The sequence below is a fragment of the Giraffa tippelskirchi genome, chromosome 2 (assembly GCF_054371585.1).
Source record: "Giraffa tippelskirchi isolate mGirTip1 chromosome 2, T2T-mGirTip1v1.2.pri, whole genome shotgun sequence".
NCBI classification, from domain to species: Eukaryota; Metazoa; Chordata; class Mammalia; order Artiodactyla; family Giraffidae; genus Giraffa; species Giraffa tippelskirchi.
In genome coordinates this window covers 84371276-84386303 of record NC_137276.1, presented here as the reverse complement: position 1 = coordinate 84386303, position 15028 = coordinate 84371276, and the positions used below count along the sequence as shown (strand labels likewise).

The 15028-nt window shown below is 41.6% G+C and overlaps 1 protein-coding gene across 3 annotated transcripts in view; it reads right to left on the bottom strand.

Annotated features, from left to right (window-relative positions):
* Positions 1–15028, bottom strand: part of WWTR1 (WW domain containing transcription regulator 1) — a 144065-nt gene that overhangs the window by 23770 nt on the left and 105267 nt on the right. For 2 of the 3 annotated variants that reach the window (XM_081569472.1, XM_081569473.1), the window contains exon 4: positions 5715–5917. In XM_081569472.1, the coding sequence (XP_081425598.1) occupies positions 5715–5917 (203 nt within the window). Of the gene's footprint in view, positions 1–5702; positions 5918–15028 lie in introns of all 3 variants that reach the window. The other variant, XM_081569471.1, reaches the window with a different exon arrangement.

Here is a 15028-nt window from a genome sequence, read left to right as displayed (position 1 = left end):
TCCACTGTCTCTATAGCTGCCTTTCCCAGAATGTCATATAAATGGAGTCATACGTTATGAAGCCTTCTTTTCCCCTTCTTACAGTTACCCCACCTCCAGAGCACAGCACCCTCAGCAGAGTGGTTTTCCAGAGGCTGGGATTTGCCCTGGGGTTGAAGGTCAGGGAGAAAAAGTAATGAGACAGAACCACTTGGGTTTGTTTGTTTTGGCTGCATGGCATGTGGGATCCTAGTCCCCTGACCAGGGATAGAACCTGTACCCCCTGCCTTGGAAGCGAAGTATCTTCACCACTGGACACCAGGAAAGTCCCTGAAGTCTGTTGAGTCTGGATTTTTTTCAATTAGCAAAATGCTTTCTCTTATCTCAGTCAGACAAAAACAACAAAAACAACTACTACTAGCTATAATTTTAAAAGTTAAAAATGATATGAGAAGATAGCAAGAAGTACATCGTCCAACTGAGATTTGTTTTGTTTTTGGTCATGCGGCTTGTGGGATCTTAGTTCCCAGACCAGGGATTGAAGCTGGGACCTCAGCAGTGAGAACTCAGAATCCTAACCACTGGACCACCAGGGAATTCCTGAGAATTGCTTTCTTTTCCAGGGTTGCTATTACTTTGATGAACCTGAAACTGCTTTACCAGCAAAAAATAAAACTCTCTTATCACGGACAATGGAGAATGTCTTTCATGAAAAGTCATTCTCCATAAGGTCTGTGAGAGACACTGAAAGCAGAGAAGGTTTCCTAATAAGGCCATGTTCTGCAGACCTGGCTGGGATCCCTTTGGGCCCGTTGGCACCCCCGCCCTGGGAGCACCTGCCACGTTTAGCGATAATTTATCAGTCATCAGATACAAGCAGTTCAACTGTGTTGCTACAGCAGCCAATGTTAATGCATAGGAATCATTTTGAACAAAACTCTCCTACTTAAAAAGATTCCTAATCAGGGGAGATATCAAACCTCACCAGCCCTTTGATCCTAATTCTGTAGTTATTCAACAACTTGCTGGCCTGTGGGGACTGAAAAGGAAGGCAAAAAGCACGTTATGCTCCCTTCCCAGAACTCTGGGCTCAGGTGGTCTGGTCTCTGCTCCAGTCATGAAAGTCAAAGATGGCAGCCACTGGAACCCTACAAAGTAGGGAACGGTTTGAATTTATTCTTCTGGCCACCAATTTGGATTTGATTTAATCATTTTGTCTCCTGTGATAAAATGTAAGTTATCTGAAGGCAGCCATGTCTTATTTATCTTTTTATTATTTTGCACTATGCAAATGTTGAGTGAATAAACAGATGAGAAAAAAAAAGGAATCAGAAAATAATTTTCCACCCTGAAATAATGGAGGTTCACTTCAGATCTGTAATCAGACTTTCCTCAAATTCATTGTGTTAATAATCTTCCACATGATTTCAGTGATAAGTTCATGTCTGAGTCCTTGGCATAAGAAGGTATATGTCAGATTGTGGAAGAAGGACCAAGGAATTGTTTTCTCCGCAGACTACATGCCTAGAGAAACAGTGGCATGGAAGCAGAAAGAAGAAGAAGGAAAAATAAAACAATATTTACATAGCAAATAAGGAGCTTCCAGGGGACTTCCCTGGTGGTATAGCAGTTAAGACTCTGCACTTGAAATGCAGGTGGCATAGGTTCAATCCCTGGTCAGGGAACTAAGATCTCACATGCTGAGAAGCCACTAAGACTGTGCACCACAGTAAAAGATCTTAAGTGCTGCAACAAAGACCCAAAGGAGCGAAAAATAAATAAATAAATAGTTTCTTTTAAAAATACAGAGTAGTGATAATTTCCCAAGAATTAGGGCATAAATTCATTTTCCTTATTAAAATGTACCAACCTCCTTTCCTACCATAGAGATGAAGGATAGGAGGGGGCTTCTCTCCCAGAAATTCTGTGAGAGGAAGGTCAAGGCCTGCCTGCAGGGCAGGGGCTCTGAGAGGACAGGCTAAACAGCTAGGGCCCTCCTGCAAACTACAGGGGGACCAGGGGAATTACCAGGTTGCACAAATGGTAAAGAACCTGTCTACCAGTGCAGGAGACATAAGGGATGTGGGTTGGATATCTGGGTCAGGAAGATCCCCTGGAGGAGGGCATGGCAACCCACTCCAGTATTCTTGCCTGGAAAATCGCGTGGACAGAGGAGCCTGGCAAGCTACAGTCCATAGGATCTCACAGAGTCGGACACGCCTGAAGCAACTTACCATGCAGGGGAATTACTAAGTGCCCAGAGAGCAAATGGAGAAGGCAATGGCACCACACTCCAGTACTCTTGCCTGGAAAATCCCATGGATGGAGGAGCCTGGTAGGCTGCAGTCCGTGGGGTAGCTAAGAGTCGGACACAACTGAGCCACTTCACTTTCACTTTTCCCTTTCATGCACTGGAGAAGGAAATGGCAACCCACTCCAGTGTTCTTGCCTGGAGAATCCCAGGGACGGCGGAGCCTGGTGGGCTGCCGTCTATGGGGTCGCACAGAGTCGGACACAACTGAGGTGATTTAGCAGTAGCAGCAGTAGCAGAGAGCAAAGGATATTCAGGCAGTTGTTGACTATGAAGAATGGGGAGTGGGACAGAAAGAACAAATGGAACTGACAATCTTCAGAGCTCTTCAGGGCCAAAGTGCCTCTACCTTCCTACCAGATGCTAGAAGGCAGCTAAACAGGTGAGCCAAGTATCACTTTTACTTCCAGTCCATTAAGTTCAAACAGTGATGCTTAACAGCAAAGCAACAAAAGAAATTAGTAAAAATAAAAAACTACACACCAAGGTGATACACATAATCCACACCTGCACAATCAGATGTTTTGGCAAATGCCCCAGAAAACTGTCATCACTCTAACACCATTTATTGTATGGTCTTAAATAATATCTTTGACCCTGAGAAGCAAGCTAATTCTGGATGGAGGAAAACTTCTTCCACTATTTAAAAAAGTCTCTTTAGACCTTTCTTCCTGTATTCCATAATAAAGATAAGAAGATATCAGAACCACCCATTCCATCTTCTCCTCCATATGTGTACACTTGCACGTTCAAAGCTAACTATGTGAACCTCTGTGAGCAAATCTGGACAGTATTTCTCCCCGTGGTCCTGTACAGGGGAAATGACCCTGTGATGAAGCAAAATACTCTGAGTTCCACAGCCTCTAGGGACCAGCATTTAAGGAACTCGGTTGGTATTTCTGTAATACGAACCATCAATACTAACATTCTGGTTCAAAGGCACCTATGGTTGGAATAAAGGAAACAATCTGGGGCACTTTTCTCCACCCCTTTTCAGAAATACTTTCTGTGGGAAAGGAGGAGGTGGGGTAAGAGAAAGAGAAACAGAACAAGGCAGAAACTGAGAAGCAAGTCATTCTTTGCAGGACAGTCATAGCTTTGTGGGGGGGGAAACCATTAAAATGTATAAATGCTACTCTACCGCTATTTAATTTACTCTATATTATAAAATAGACATATTATTCCAAGTAGAATCATTATCCAAATACAGAAAACCATAATACAATCATTTCCTGCTAAGAAACATGATAGTGTATATCTAAAAACAGTATAAACAACTGTTACCCTGAAATAACTATGAAAGTTCAGACATAAATCCTCAGGGTAAAAAAGCATAGTAATGGTCATATTACAAAGTTGTATTCCTCAAATTTAGAGGAGAGTTCAACAGAACAATAAAGCACAATTTATATTCACTTCTCATATTTTCAAAGACTGTCTAAGGAATTCTTTTAATTCATCACGGTTTTTAAACTTCACACAGTGTAACTGTTAGTCACTCAGTCGTGTCTGACTCTTTGCAACCCCGTGGACTGTAGCCTGCCAGGCTTCTCTGCCCATGGAATTCTCCAGGCAAGAATACTGGAGTGGGTAGCCATTCCCTTCTCCAAGCGATCTTTCCGACCCAGGGATTGAACCCAGGTCTCCTGCATTGCAGGCAGATTCTTTACCATCTGAGCCACCAGGGAAGCCACCTCACACGGTATAGAGTATCACACAATACAGATAGTTTGTATTTTAGAATTTATTTGATGAGAAATTCATTATTTACCTATGGCAGTAAGTGTATATTTTTGAAAGTATCAGGTATAATACCAAAGGGAAAAAATAGTGTTTAATATCCCCAGCCCCCTGCAAGAAAGCTTTCTGGAACAGTTAAAACTACTCATTTCCTTAAACATGGAAAGGAAGCTACCCATGTACCTTGCTTCATGTGAGTCATAAGGCAAAGTCTGAAGAATTAGAACAATAAACTGAAGCCTTCCTCCCCAAAATGCAGCCAGCAAAATTTATGAGGCCTGAAAACATGTGCTACATTAGTTGAGCAACCCAGAAGAGAATTCTGCTCTTGCACAGACCAAGCCATTTCAGCAGGGAAAAGACTATCCTCCTTCAGGGACTTTTATTTATTTTTTGAAGGGAGGCACTGAGCCTGACTTACTGAGGACACACCTTCTTTGGCCTGACTGACTGCATGAATACATGAACGAGTGGAGGATGGCACAGAGGTGTCTATTCAAAGCCCAGGCAGTTTTGCAGACCCCTCTATCAGAGTCCATAGGCAAAACATTTTGCTTTCCCAAGCCCCCTCAATTTTTCATGCTTCATGGCAGATCAAAGACAGTTGCAGATTCACCATCATTTCCTCCATGGAACATTCTCTGTTATCTGCTCTAATTTGGGGTGTGAAGGGTAGCAGGGGTTGGAGGAGGAAGGTGTACACTGTGACTGCTTTGATCAAGAGAATATGGAAGAAGTGACTCTGTGGCAGTTTCTAGAGTCGGGCCCTAATACACTGGCAGCTTTCAATTCCTATCTCTTAGAACGTTCTCTCAGGGAGACCCCAGCTGCTATTTCAAATAGAATAGTTTCACTGCTCTAAGATTGCCAAGCTAGAGATGCCATAGGCATATGCTTCAAGTTTTAGTCCCCGCTAAGCCCAGTCTTTCAGCAACCCTCACCATGAGGACACACACTTAAGTAAACCCACCTTGGACCCTCCAAGTCAACCCATCCACCAGTTGAACACTACTAAGTGACTTCAGTCTACACTATGTATAGAAGAACAGACCAGCTGAGCCCTGCCTCAATTTCTGACCACAAAATTGTGTGATATAATAAAAAGGCTATTTGGTGGGAAGAGGGGAGGGTGGGAAGAAGGGATGGTTAGGGAGTTTGGGATGGACAGGTACACCCTGCTATATTTAAAATAGATACCCAACAAAGACCTACTGTATAGCGCAGGGAACTATTCTCAATGTTATGTGGCAGCCCAGATGAGGGGGAGTTTAAGGGTGAATAGATATATGTGTATGTATGGCTGAGTCCCTTTGCTGTCTATCTGAAACTATCACAACATTGTTGATCAGCTATATGCCAATATACAATACAAAGTTTAAATAAATAAATAAAATGGCTATTCTTTTAAGCCACTAAGTTTTGTGATAAAAAGTAATTGGCACATACTCTTTCTCTCCTTCTAGTGACGAGTAGTGAAAGCCAAAGGTAGCCACGCTAATACAGCTAGTCTGTGTGCTCACAGATTTGGCTCTTAAGATAGTGCAAGTAGAGAATGGAAGTTTGGAGCAGGGTTTTGGGCCTTTAACGCTTCTGGAGAAAGATTTATTTCACTCTGATGGCAAGTGGCTATCTACCTAGTAGCCTTGGCCACGAAGCCTCCACCAGGTACCACCGAAGGCCATACCTGCCTCATGAGCTCCTCCTGGCGCATCCTAATCCTCTCTCTCTCCATCTGGATCCTCTGAAGTCGAAGCTTCTGCTGCTGCTGCTGTTGGGTGGTCAGCGCATTGGGCATACTCATGAGCCCCGCTGATGGGTTCTGAGGGGGATGGTTCTGCTGGCTCAGGGAACTGGGTGCCATCTGCTGCTGGTGTTGGTGATTCATCACTACAGGAGGGAAGAACAGGGAGATGAGTGACCAGGGCCACAGCACCTTATCAAAAAGAGACCATCAGAACGCTGTGTACTTTAGAGTATAGATTCCTGAGATTCCTTCCAAAGTACTTTGCTGCTTATCATTACTGTTTAAGTAATCACTACCTTAATTCAATTCACAGAGACTCAGATACTGGTCCCTCTCCTGACTCACCTAGTCTTAGCTCTTGTGCCCTGTTAAAGGTCTGATTTCACACCTTGCCTGTGTCTAGGGTACATTTCAATCCTTAAATAGAACATAGTGGTCATAAGCAAATTCCACAAAGGTTACCACAACATGAAAGCTAATTTCACCAGGACATCTGGGTGTGTGTGCCTGTCCTCAGACAACCTGCATGTTTATGGCAGAGCTAAGGAGGGCATGTGATCATTGATAGTGGTGGGTGTAAAATAATATTTAGGACAGGTGAGCGAATTGACAGGTAAGATGTAAAACACAGCACCTAGATCAGGGGTCTACACAAAAGCAGGACCCCATTCATGCTTTGTTAAAAGAGGATGCCCCAAAGACATTATTAGTGAGAAATTATTAGTGAATGATTAGAGAACATTTAGTGAGAATTATTAGTGAGAAAGAAATTATATAAAAGATGCTAATTGTGTCTGTGACTGGATAAAGGCATAGAAGTGTTTTCAACTTTTTAAGGATTTTCTACTTGTCTGTATTTACCAATATTTAAAATTTTAGCAAGCAGTACTTCACGTTACAAAACATTTTCAAATAGTTTAATAAATTATATAATTAGTGTCCCCTCCCCCCAAAAAATGCATCTTAAAAAGTGCTGGTTTTTCTCAAGACAGTTTACCTATCAAATTTGCTTAACCCCTACTGGGTAATATCCTGTAATAAAGAAAACCATGTTTTCCAGGCTATTTGCTCCTAAGTCTGGGCCAAAGGCAACAATGTGTGACTTTATATACTTACTTCATTTCTGGGAAAAAAAAACAAACTTAATTTGTACTATATTTGATATCATTACCTTTAAAGATAAAATTATTGGCATAGTTTACTTAAAGTTCAGAGTGAAATATTTCAGATCTTCAGTTTGATATAGACATTACATGGAAACATATTATAACCAAACTTTCTTAGGTGAATTTTAAAGTAGCCTAATCAATTATGTATTAAATGAATGTGTAGAAAACACACACACACACACACACACACTGAAAAAAAAGTACCAGGGAACCCACCTACACTGTTGGTGGGAATATAAATTGGTACAACCACTATGCACAATAGTATGGAAGTTCCTTAAAAACTAAAAATAGAACTACCATAACATCCAACAATCCCACTCCTGGGCATATATCTGGAGAAAATCATAACTTGAAAAGATACAGGCACCCCAATGTTCATTGCAGCACTATTTACAATAGCCAAGACATGGAAGCAACCTAAATGTCCATCAACAGAGGAGTGGATTAACGAGATGTGGTACATGTATACAATGGAATATCACTCAGCCATAGAACAGAACAAAATATATTTACAAAACAGAAACAGATTCACAGACCTAGAAAACAAACACGGTTACCAAAGAGAAAACACAATGGGGGAGGGAGTAAACTAGGAGTTTGGGATTAACATACACACATTATATAAAATAGATAATCAACAAGGGCCTACTGTACACTGAAACTAATACAACATTGTAAATCAACTACACTTCAATAAAATTTTTAAAAAGAAAGGAAGAGAAAACAAAGTACCAACACTGAAGATTTTCTGTAGAACTGGCTTCCTTAAGGAAGAATTAGCTCCTTGACAGGAAGTTCCTCTGGATAGGAGTAGAGGTGGGATAAAAATACTTTTTTGAAATTTACCTCTAACTCACTCAAATCTTTATTGCATTCCCACTGTGTGCTGGATGCTGGGTTTGTAGCTGGATAAACAGCTCTTGCCCTCACCGGAACTAACAGGCTATTGCAAGGAACGTGTGAAGAAATGAGATGGGATTTTATGCTTGTCTGTGAAAGTTAAAGTTCCTCAGTTGTGTCCAACTCTTGGCGACCCCAGGGACTGTAGCCAGCCAGGCTCCTCTGTCCATGGAATTCTCCAGGCCAGAATACTGGAGTGGGTAGCCGTTCCCTTCTCCAGGGGATCTTCCCAACCCAGGGATCGAACTCAGGTCTCCTGCATCGCAGGTGGATTTTTAAACATCTGAGCCACCAGGGAAGCTTCTCTGTAGAGCACTAGAATGTTAGGCTTTGTAAAGATTCCTGGAGAACATCTAGTTCAGCTTTTTATTTTGTGAAAGCCGGGGAGGCAAGGGGTGTGCTCTGCTTAGAAACAGGTACAACTGGAGCCAAAGTTGAACTCCTGACACCCTGTCCACCTGCCCTTTCAACTGTCCTTCGCTGCCCTCTGTTACACCTGAGACCAAAGTCCAAGAACAATCACTGAAACTGGGGCAACCCCTCTACACACAATTTGCCTTCAATGGACCACAATGAAAGGTCACTTAAACAGCAGGCCCTCAAAACAGGCTCCTGGGCCCAAAGGTTGCTCAGGTTACAAGTAGGAAGGGCTGAAGGAGAGTGTGGACAGGCTGACAACTCTGCTCAATCACAGAGAAGTCGCTCAAGGCAAGGTAAGATACTGGAGTATTCTGCAAACAGTTTGGATTTCACTTCCTGAATCAACTCCACCGCGAAGAACTCTCACCTCCTGGCACAGAAGGAAACTCGGTAAATGATGGGATGAATGAATGAAACCAGCTGGGCATTCCTTATGTTCTTAGTCCAAGAACAGAAAAAAAGCATCGTTGTGACTGATGCCAAAATAACTGAAATAAGTAGTTCATTTCTACAGCTTGGAGCATAATTACAATCTCTATTTGAAGGCCTGGGTGGGAGGGTCAGGGATTGGGCACATACTGTGTCATAGGGAAAAATTCTCTTAAAGATTCAAGTAAGACAAAGTCCAGATACTCAGAAGGGTTTAATTCATAAGACCTCTTTCAGGCCAGAAGAAGGAAGCTTAGATAGAAAAATAGTGATTATCTCCAGGCACAGTTGTTTCTGAACCTTCTGCAAAAGTATGCTCCTATTTTTCTGATGTAACTACCACAGGAAAAAGAAGCCCAATTGTGTCTATAAGAGTAATGTGTAAATTGAATATTTCCAATATAACAAATCCCTAGGTTAGGAAAAAGAGGCTTGAAAATGTTAAATTTTTGTTAGTAGTTCAGAGGGGTTTTTTTGGCCACTCCATGTGGCATGCAGGATCTTAGTTCCCTGACTAGGGATTGAACTCTTGCTCCCTGCAATGGAAGTGTAGAATCTTACCCACTGGACCGCCAGGGAAGTCCCCAGAGGTTAATTTTTATAACTCAGATACCTTGAAGAGTATTGAAACTGACTCAGGTCTGGTACTTACTGACATGCCAAGTCAACTGGATCAGAACTATCTTCCATGACTTGGGAAGCCAGCCCTATCATTGTGTTCACACACAGGACTGTTACTCCACTCTACACAGGTTTTACTGATGTCTGCATTCTTATCTGGGGGCAGTTTAAGACTGGGTGGAGATCGCTTCTAAAAAACCACACCTTTGCTAGCCTTTAAAACACCTTTAAAACACCAGCCCTTACAGGGATCACCCACAGGGAGGCATGGTGGACATGCGGCTTTCTTCCATTTAATTTAGATTTGACCATTTAGACTAAACATCTCCAGTTATTAACTGTAAAGACTGGAAGAGAATAGAATTTAGTCGATGGCTTTGTCTTCAAAATAAATCACACCCACCAACAGAGAAATCTGTATGAGAAAATTCATCTTGATACTGTCCATAACAGCTAAAGACTGAAAACAGTGTCCACCAATAAGAGATCATGATTCATTCAGAGGAATGCTATGTAACTATTCCAAAGAATAAAGAAACTCTGTAGTTACTTCTATGGAACAATCTCTAAGAAGCAACTTTCAGAGGGAAAAAAAAAATCCAAGGAACAGGATGTATGTAAGAGCATAGTAGTTGTAATTAGAAAAATAGGGGTGGGCTGGGGTGCATATTATACATAAAACAGTAAATTTCTCAAGAAAAATACACAACAGTAGGTGCCTCTGGAGAGGAAACTGGGTGTCAGGGGTGGGGAGAGATCTTCCTTTTCCTCTTCTGTACTGTTTGAAGTTTTTCGGTGTGTATTATTTATGTAAAATATACAAATGCAAAAATAAAAAACAGAAAACAAAAGCAGGGTCACAGATGCATCAAATATGCAAAATATTTTCTTGCTGGAATGAAAGGAGGTAAACTCCAAATTATTTGAAAAACAACAAATAAGGCTTAAAATATAGTCAAGATCCTCCAAACTAAGAGTCTGCCTGATGTAACTTCTCCACGTAGAGGTGAGGGAGCAATACCCAGAGAAACAGTGAACTGGGTGAAGGTCATAAAATAGTCACGGCCTAGAAGCCAGGGGTCCTGACTCAATCCACATGCCCATGAATTACCCTGTTGCTCTGCTCCCTGTAGTTGTTTCATTTCAGAGGCTTACTTACTGAACCTTTTATTAGGTTGAATCTTGTGAACTTGACCGATGGTTGAGGTTCTTTAAAACCACTGCTTTCGTAGCTACTCAGAGACAAAGGGGCAGAAGAGTTTCAAGACAGAGATGAACAGAGAGGAAGTCCTCGGGAGAATACAGGAAGGAAAACATCTAGATTTGCAACAAACGAAATACTTCTTGGGATAATATCCCATAACATTTTAGGGAGAGAATAGTTCAGTCCAAGAAAAGAAAAAATAAGAAGTACAGTATCTCAAATGCAGTATCTGAGGCCAAACCAGTTAAGGACAGACTACCATTAAATGCCTTAAAAATGCTAAAGACCTAGTCAGTTCTAGACTTTTGCCAGTCCCCACAGAAAGTAATAACCCAAACAGAAGTGTTCTCCATTGAAGCAGGAATGCATCAAAACTAAAGCAGACTTCTTTTTTTTTTCCTTCCAAGAGAGTCAGAATTTAAATCCAAATCCACATTTGTCTTTTTCACTGTTTTCATCTCCTTTTCCTTTTCTTTTTTCCTTCTTCAATAATTGACTTTCTCTTGAGTGTTTGGCCAACAAACATAATCAAGCTCTGCAGACATGTAACCAGACACATTTCACTGCTATTATTCAGTATAAAAGAAAACACCAAGAAAAACAAACTCCACAGCATTCGAGATAGGAACACTCTTCTGAGTCAATGACTGTGAAGTAAATGGTCAACATGGGAACGGGATGTGCAGAGGTGCTTGGGGTGTACCCATGACCCTCTGGCTAATGCCCACTGGGACACTGATGCACCCTCAACTTGCTCCAGCAAACACAACACTCGGTAATGTCTACAAAGGCCCCACAAGATTCGAGGCCAGGAAGGTCCCTGGACTCCATTTCAAGCCAGCATGTCAATTGCTGTATAAGAAACAGACAAGAAAAAGGTTAAGGCTTCACTCCTGAACTTTTTGCCTTTTGCAGCATCAGGAACTGAGAGCGACAGCTCATAGACAGAGTATTTTGGCAGCTTCCCCAAGCCAGGAGCTGCAGACTAGGAGGGAGGCCAGGGAATCAGACTGCCCAGCGAGCCTCCTGGAATGTTTGACAAACGTCTCTCTGGCCTCAGAGAAGTTCAGTGGCTTGGTTTTCTGTGTCCTGGGATTGCTTCCCCCCCCAACTCTTTTTTTAAATAGGTTATAGTTATACACACACACCTACACACACACACACACACACACACACACACACACACACACACACAATGCCAAGTGAAGAAAACAAAACCATAAGGTTAGGCTCAACTACAAAACCCATCATGGGCCTGCATCAGGCTGGCTCCGAGCAGATTATGGAAAGGACAACCAGCATGCCAATGGCTAGATGCCACACCTAAGCCCTAGAAAGACACAGCAACAACTTTATTCCCTTTCAATCCTTCTCCGTGACGCACACGTGAGTCTAGGGAGGGCAAAGAGGAATACTTGTTGCTAGTTAGGCATTTCTCCTCTTCTCCTCAGCCTCCTTTCTCCTCTTGACAACAGCTCCTCAGCTGTGGTGTCTCTATGCATAGCTCTTTGAGTTGAACTTTAAAAACATGTGGTTTTGGACTTCCCAGGTAATCTAGTGGCTAAGACTTTGTGCTCCCAATGCAGGGGGCTTAGCTTCAATCTCTAGTCAGGGAACTAGATCCCACAGGCTGCAACTAAAGATCCTGTATGCCGCAACTAAGACCCAGTGCAGCCAAATTAATTAATTAATTTTGAAAAATATACAGTTTTGTCAACATGTCAGAGGCACAATTCCATGCAATCAAGGAGGGAGGCCTGCCCAGCACTGCATGATTCTTCCTCTCCCAGCACCCATTACCCAGCTTCTGTACTTCTGTCAAGAATGGAGAGAGTTTCATATGCTGCTATGATTCATTATTTTAGTAAAAATATAATGTCCATGAGTCTACACTCATACAAACAAATAATTGAATAAATAAATAAATGTCAGGAGAAGAGGCAAATCTGTAGAGACAAATTTCAGATACTTTAATGTAGATACACTGTCCTCAATGAAGGGGAGAAAACTCCCACTCCTGATGTATGGATTGTACATAGTAACCTCCTCCCAATGAGCACAGTTATCCAATGGCAGTGACGGAGAGCAACTTTACAGGGGAGGAATTTTGTACACTGGGCAGGTGATCAAGATGAACATCAACAGTCATAAGCCATGGTGATGACATGACCCTTGATAAGATGTAATGAGAATGGTACTTTATTTCTGTGGTCTTCCTCCCCAAGACCCATCATCCCAACCTGATTGGAGAAAAGCATCAGACAAATTCCTGTAGTGAGAAATCCTATAAAGTTCCTAAGCTGTACTCAGAATTATCAAGGTCATCAAAAACAAGGATAGTCTAAGAAACTTTCATAGCCAAGAACAGCTTAAGGAGACATGACAAGTAAAGATGAGGTGGTACACAGCTGGGGACATTAAGAAAAAAACTAAGAAAATCTGAATAAAGTATGGAAGTTAGTTAATAATAATGTATCTGTATTGGTTCATTAATGATAACATTTGTTATTGTATTTAATATCATACAATGTAAAATGTTACTAATACAGGAATTCGGGTGAAAGACATATGAGAACTCTATCTTATCATGATTTTTTCTGAAAATCTAAAACAGGTATAAGAAAAACATGTGTATGTCTGTGTATGTATGTGTGTGTGTATAGTAACCACATCTTCAATAAATACCAGGAACTGTGCTTGGCACTGTCTCTTCAATACTCACTATCAAATAGTCTCCATAGCATATATAAAAAATGAATAGATATTATAGAGTATATTAAAAATGGATATATATTCAAAAGAAAACAGTCTGGGGACTTCCCTGGTGATCCAGTGGTTAAGACTCTGTGCTTCCAGGGTAGGGGGCCTTGGGTTCGATCTCTGGTCAGGGAACTAAGATCCACATGCCACATTGCATGGCCAAATTAAAAGAATGAAAGGAAGGCAGGAAGAGAAAATAAAGAAAGGCACAAAGGAAGAAAAAAAGAAAGAAAGAAAATATGGTCTATGTGTGTCCCCTGAGAGCAAATAGATATTAAGTTAAAGTTTAAAAAATTGTAACAGCCACTTCCCAGGAAATATTGGGCTAAACAAAGTTAAAAGAATTTATTTTATTGCAGAATTTCTCAAAGACCTTAACATACAAACAGACAATGAGACTTTCCAAGAGGGAGATATAAAATGCAGCACTTCTCAACCTTGGTCTCCTGAGGAGGGATACTGGAAAATGCTGGTCCCATGCGTCTTAGCAGATGTCTTGACAGTACTGAATTGCGAATTGAATTGAAAATGAATGAATATGTATTAAGCTCCTACTATGTGCTGAGCTTCTCGAAGTCAACTGAGCAGCTGTGTAGGGTGTGGAGTCAGAGAAAGGAACATGCAACCTATAGATGTTGAACAAAGTGGTTCCCTGTGCCTAGAATCACCCCCTGCTGTTCAAGATACAAAGTAACAAAAACAAAACAAAAAAACAAAGACAGGGAAAGCCAGGGTTATAGGAGACTGCCAGAATAGCCACTGATAGTCTCCATCATCAAACATTGATTTAACAGGAAGATTTCTAAGATGGTTTAACTTGTGTATCAATTTTCACAGGTGGTAAGTAGAATCCAGCTAAACGAACTTCTGTGCTATATGTTCAAAATAACCTATCTTTTATTTTAGTTTGGGGGTTTCTTTTTTTTAACCAGCTTCTATGATAAAACAACATTAAGAGCTCTAAAGCACCCTTCTGACAGCACCTCTTTGAAGCGCTGACTTATTGTGAAAATCTGGTTACAGTTTCCTCAAAGTAGGTGAATATGCAACATTTGAATACATACGTTGGATATGATCTGGGATGTGGGAAAAATTCTTCCTCCCAAATGGAACAGGTGTTAAACTCAGTTTGATGTTTGAACTAATATGTTTATATGAATTGCATCGGAAACACATTCCAGAAACCTAAATACCAAGAGGGCAACACAAGCTCTTCTGCATTGTGGGCTGTTACGATTCCATTCTCTGTCCCCATCCTACAAATGATGATACAGGTCTGTCAGAGAGGGTGACCAATTGTCTTGGTTCTACTAAGGGGTTTCCTGGGACATGGGACTTTCCGGGCTAAATCTGGAAGAGTCCCAAGCAGATGCTGTGGTTGGTCACCCTACACCTGTGACCGTCCACATTCCCAGAGCTAACTCACGGCAGTAGGACCCAAGTTTCCTATTTCCATCCTAACGTGTTTCCTTACAAAGAGAAGCAGCACTCATAGGAGATAACCATATTCAGAATGACAGGCTGTCCATCAAATTAGCTCTCAACGTGTCCTCCATCAGTTACGACCAGCTGTCTGTCCTTTTGTCACCCATACAACTAAGTAATCGGTGCATCTCAGGTGGCACCAGCAGTAAAGAATCCACCTGCCAATGCAGGAGATGCAAGAAATGCGGGTTCGATTCCTGGATTGGAAAGATCCCTGGAGGAGGAAATGGCAACCCAATCCAGTATTCTTCCCTGGAGAATCC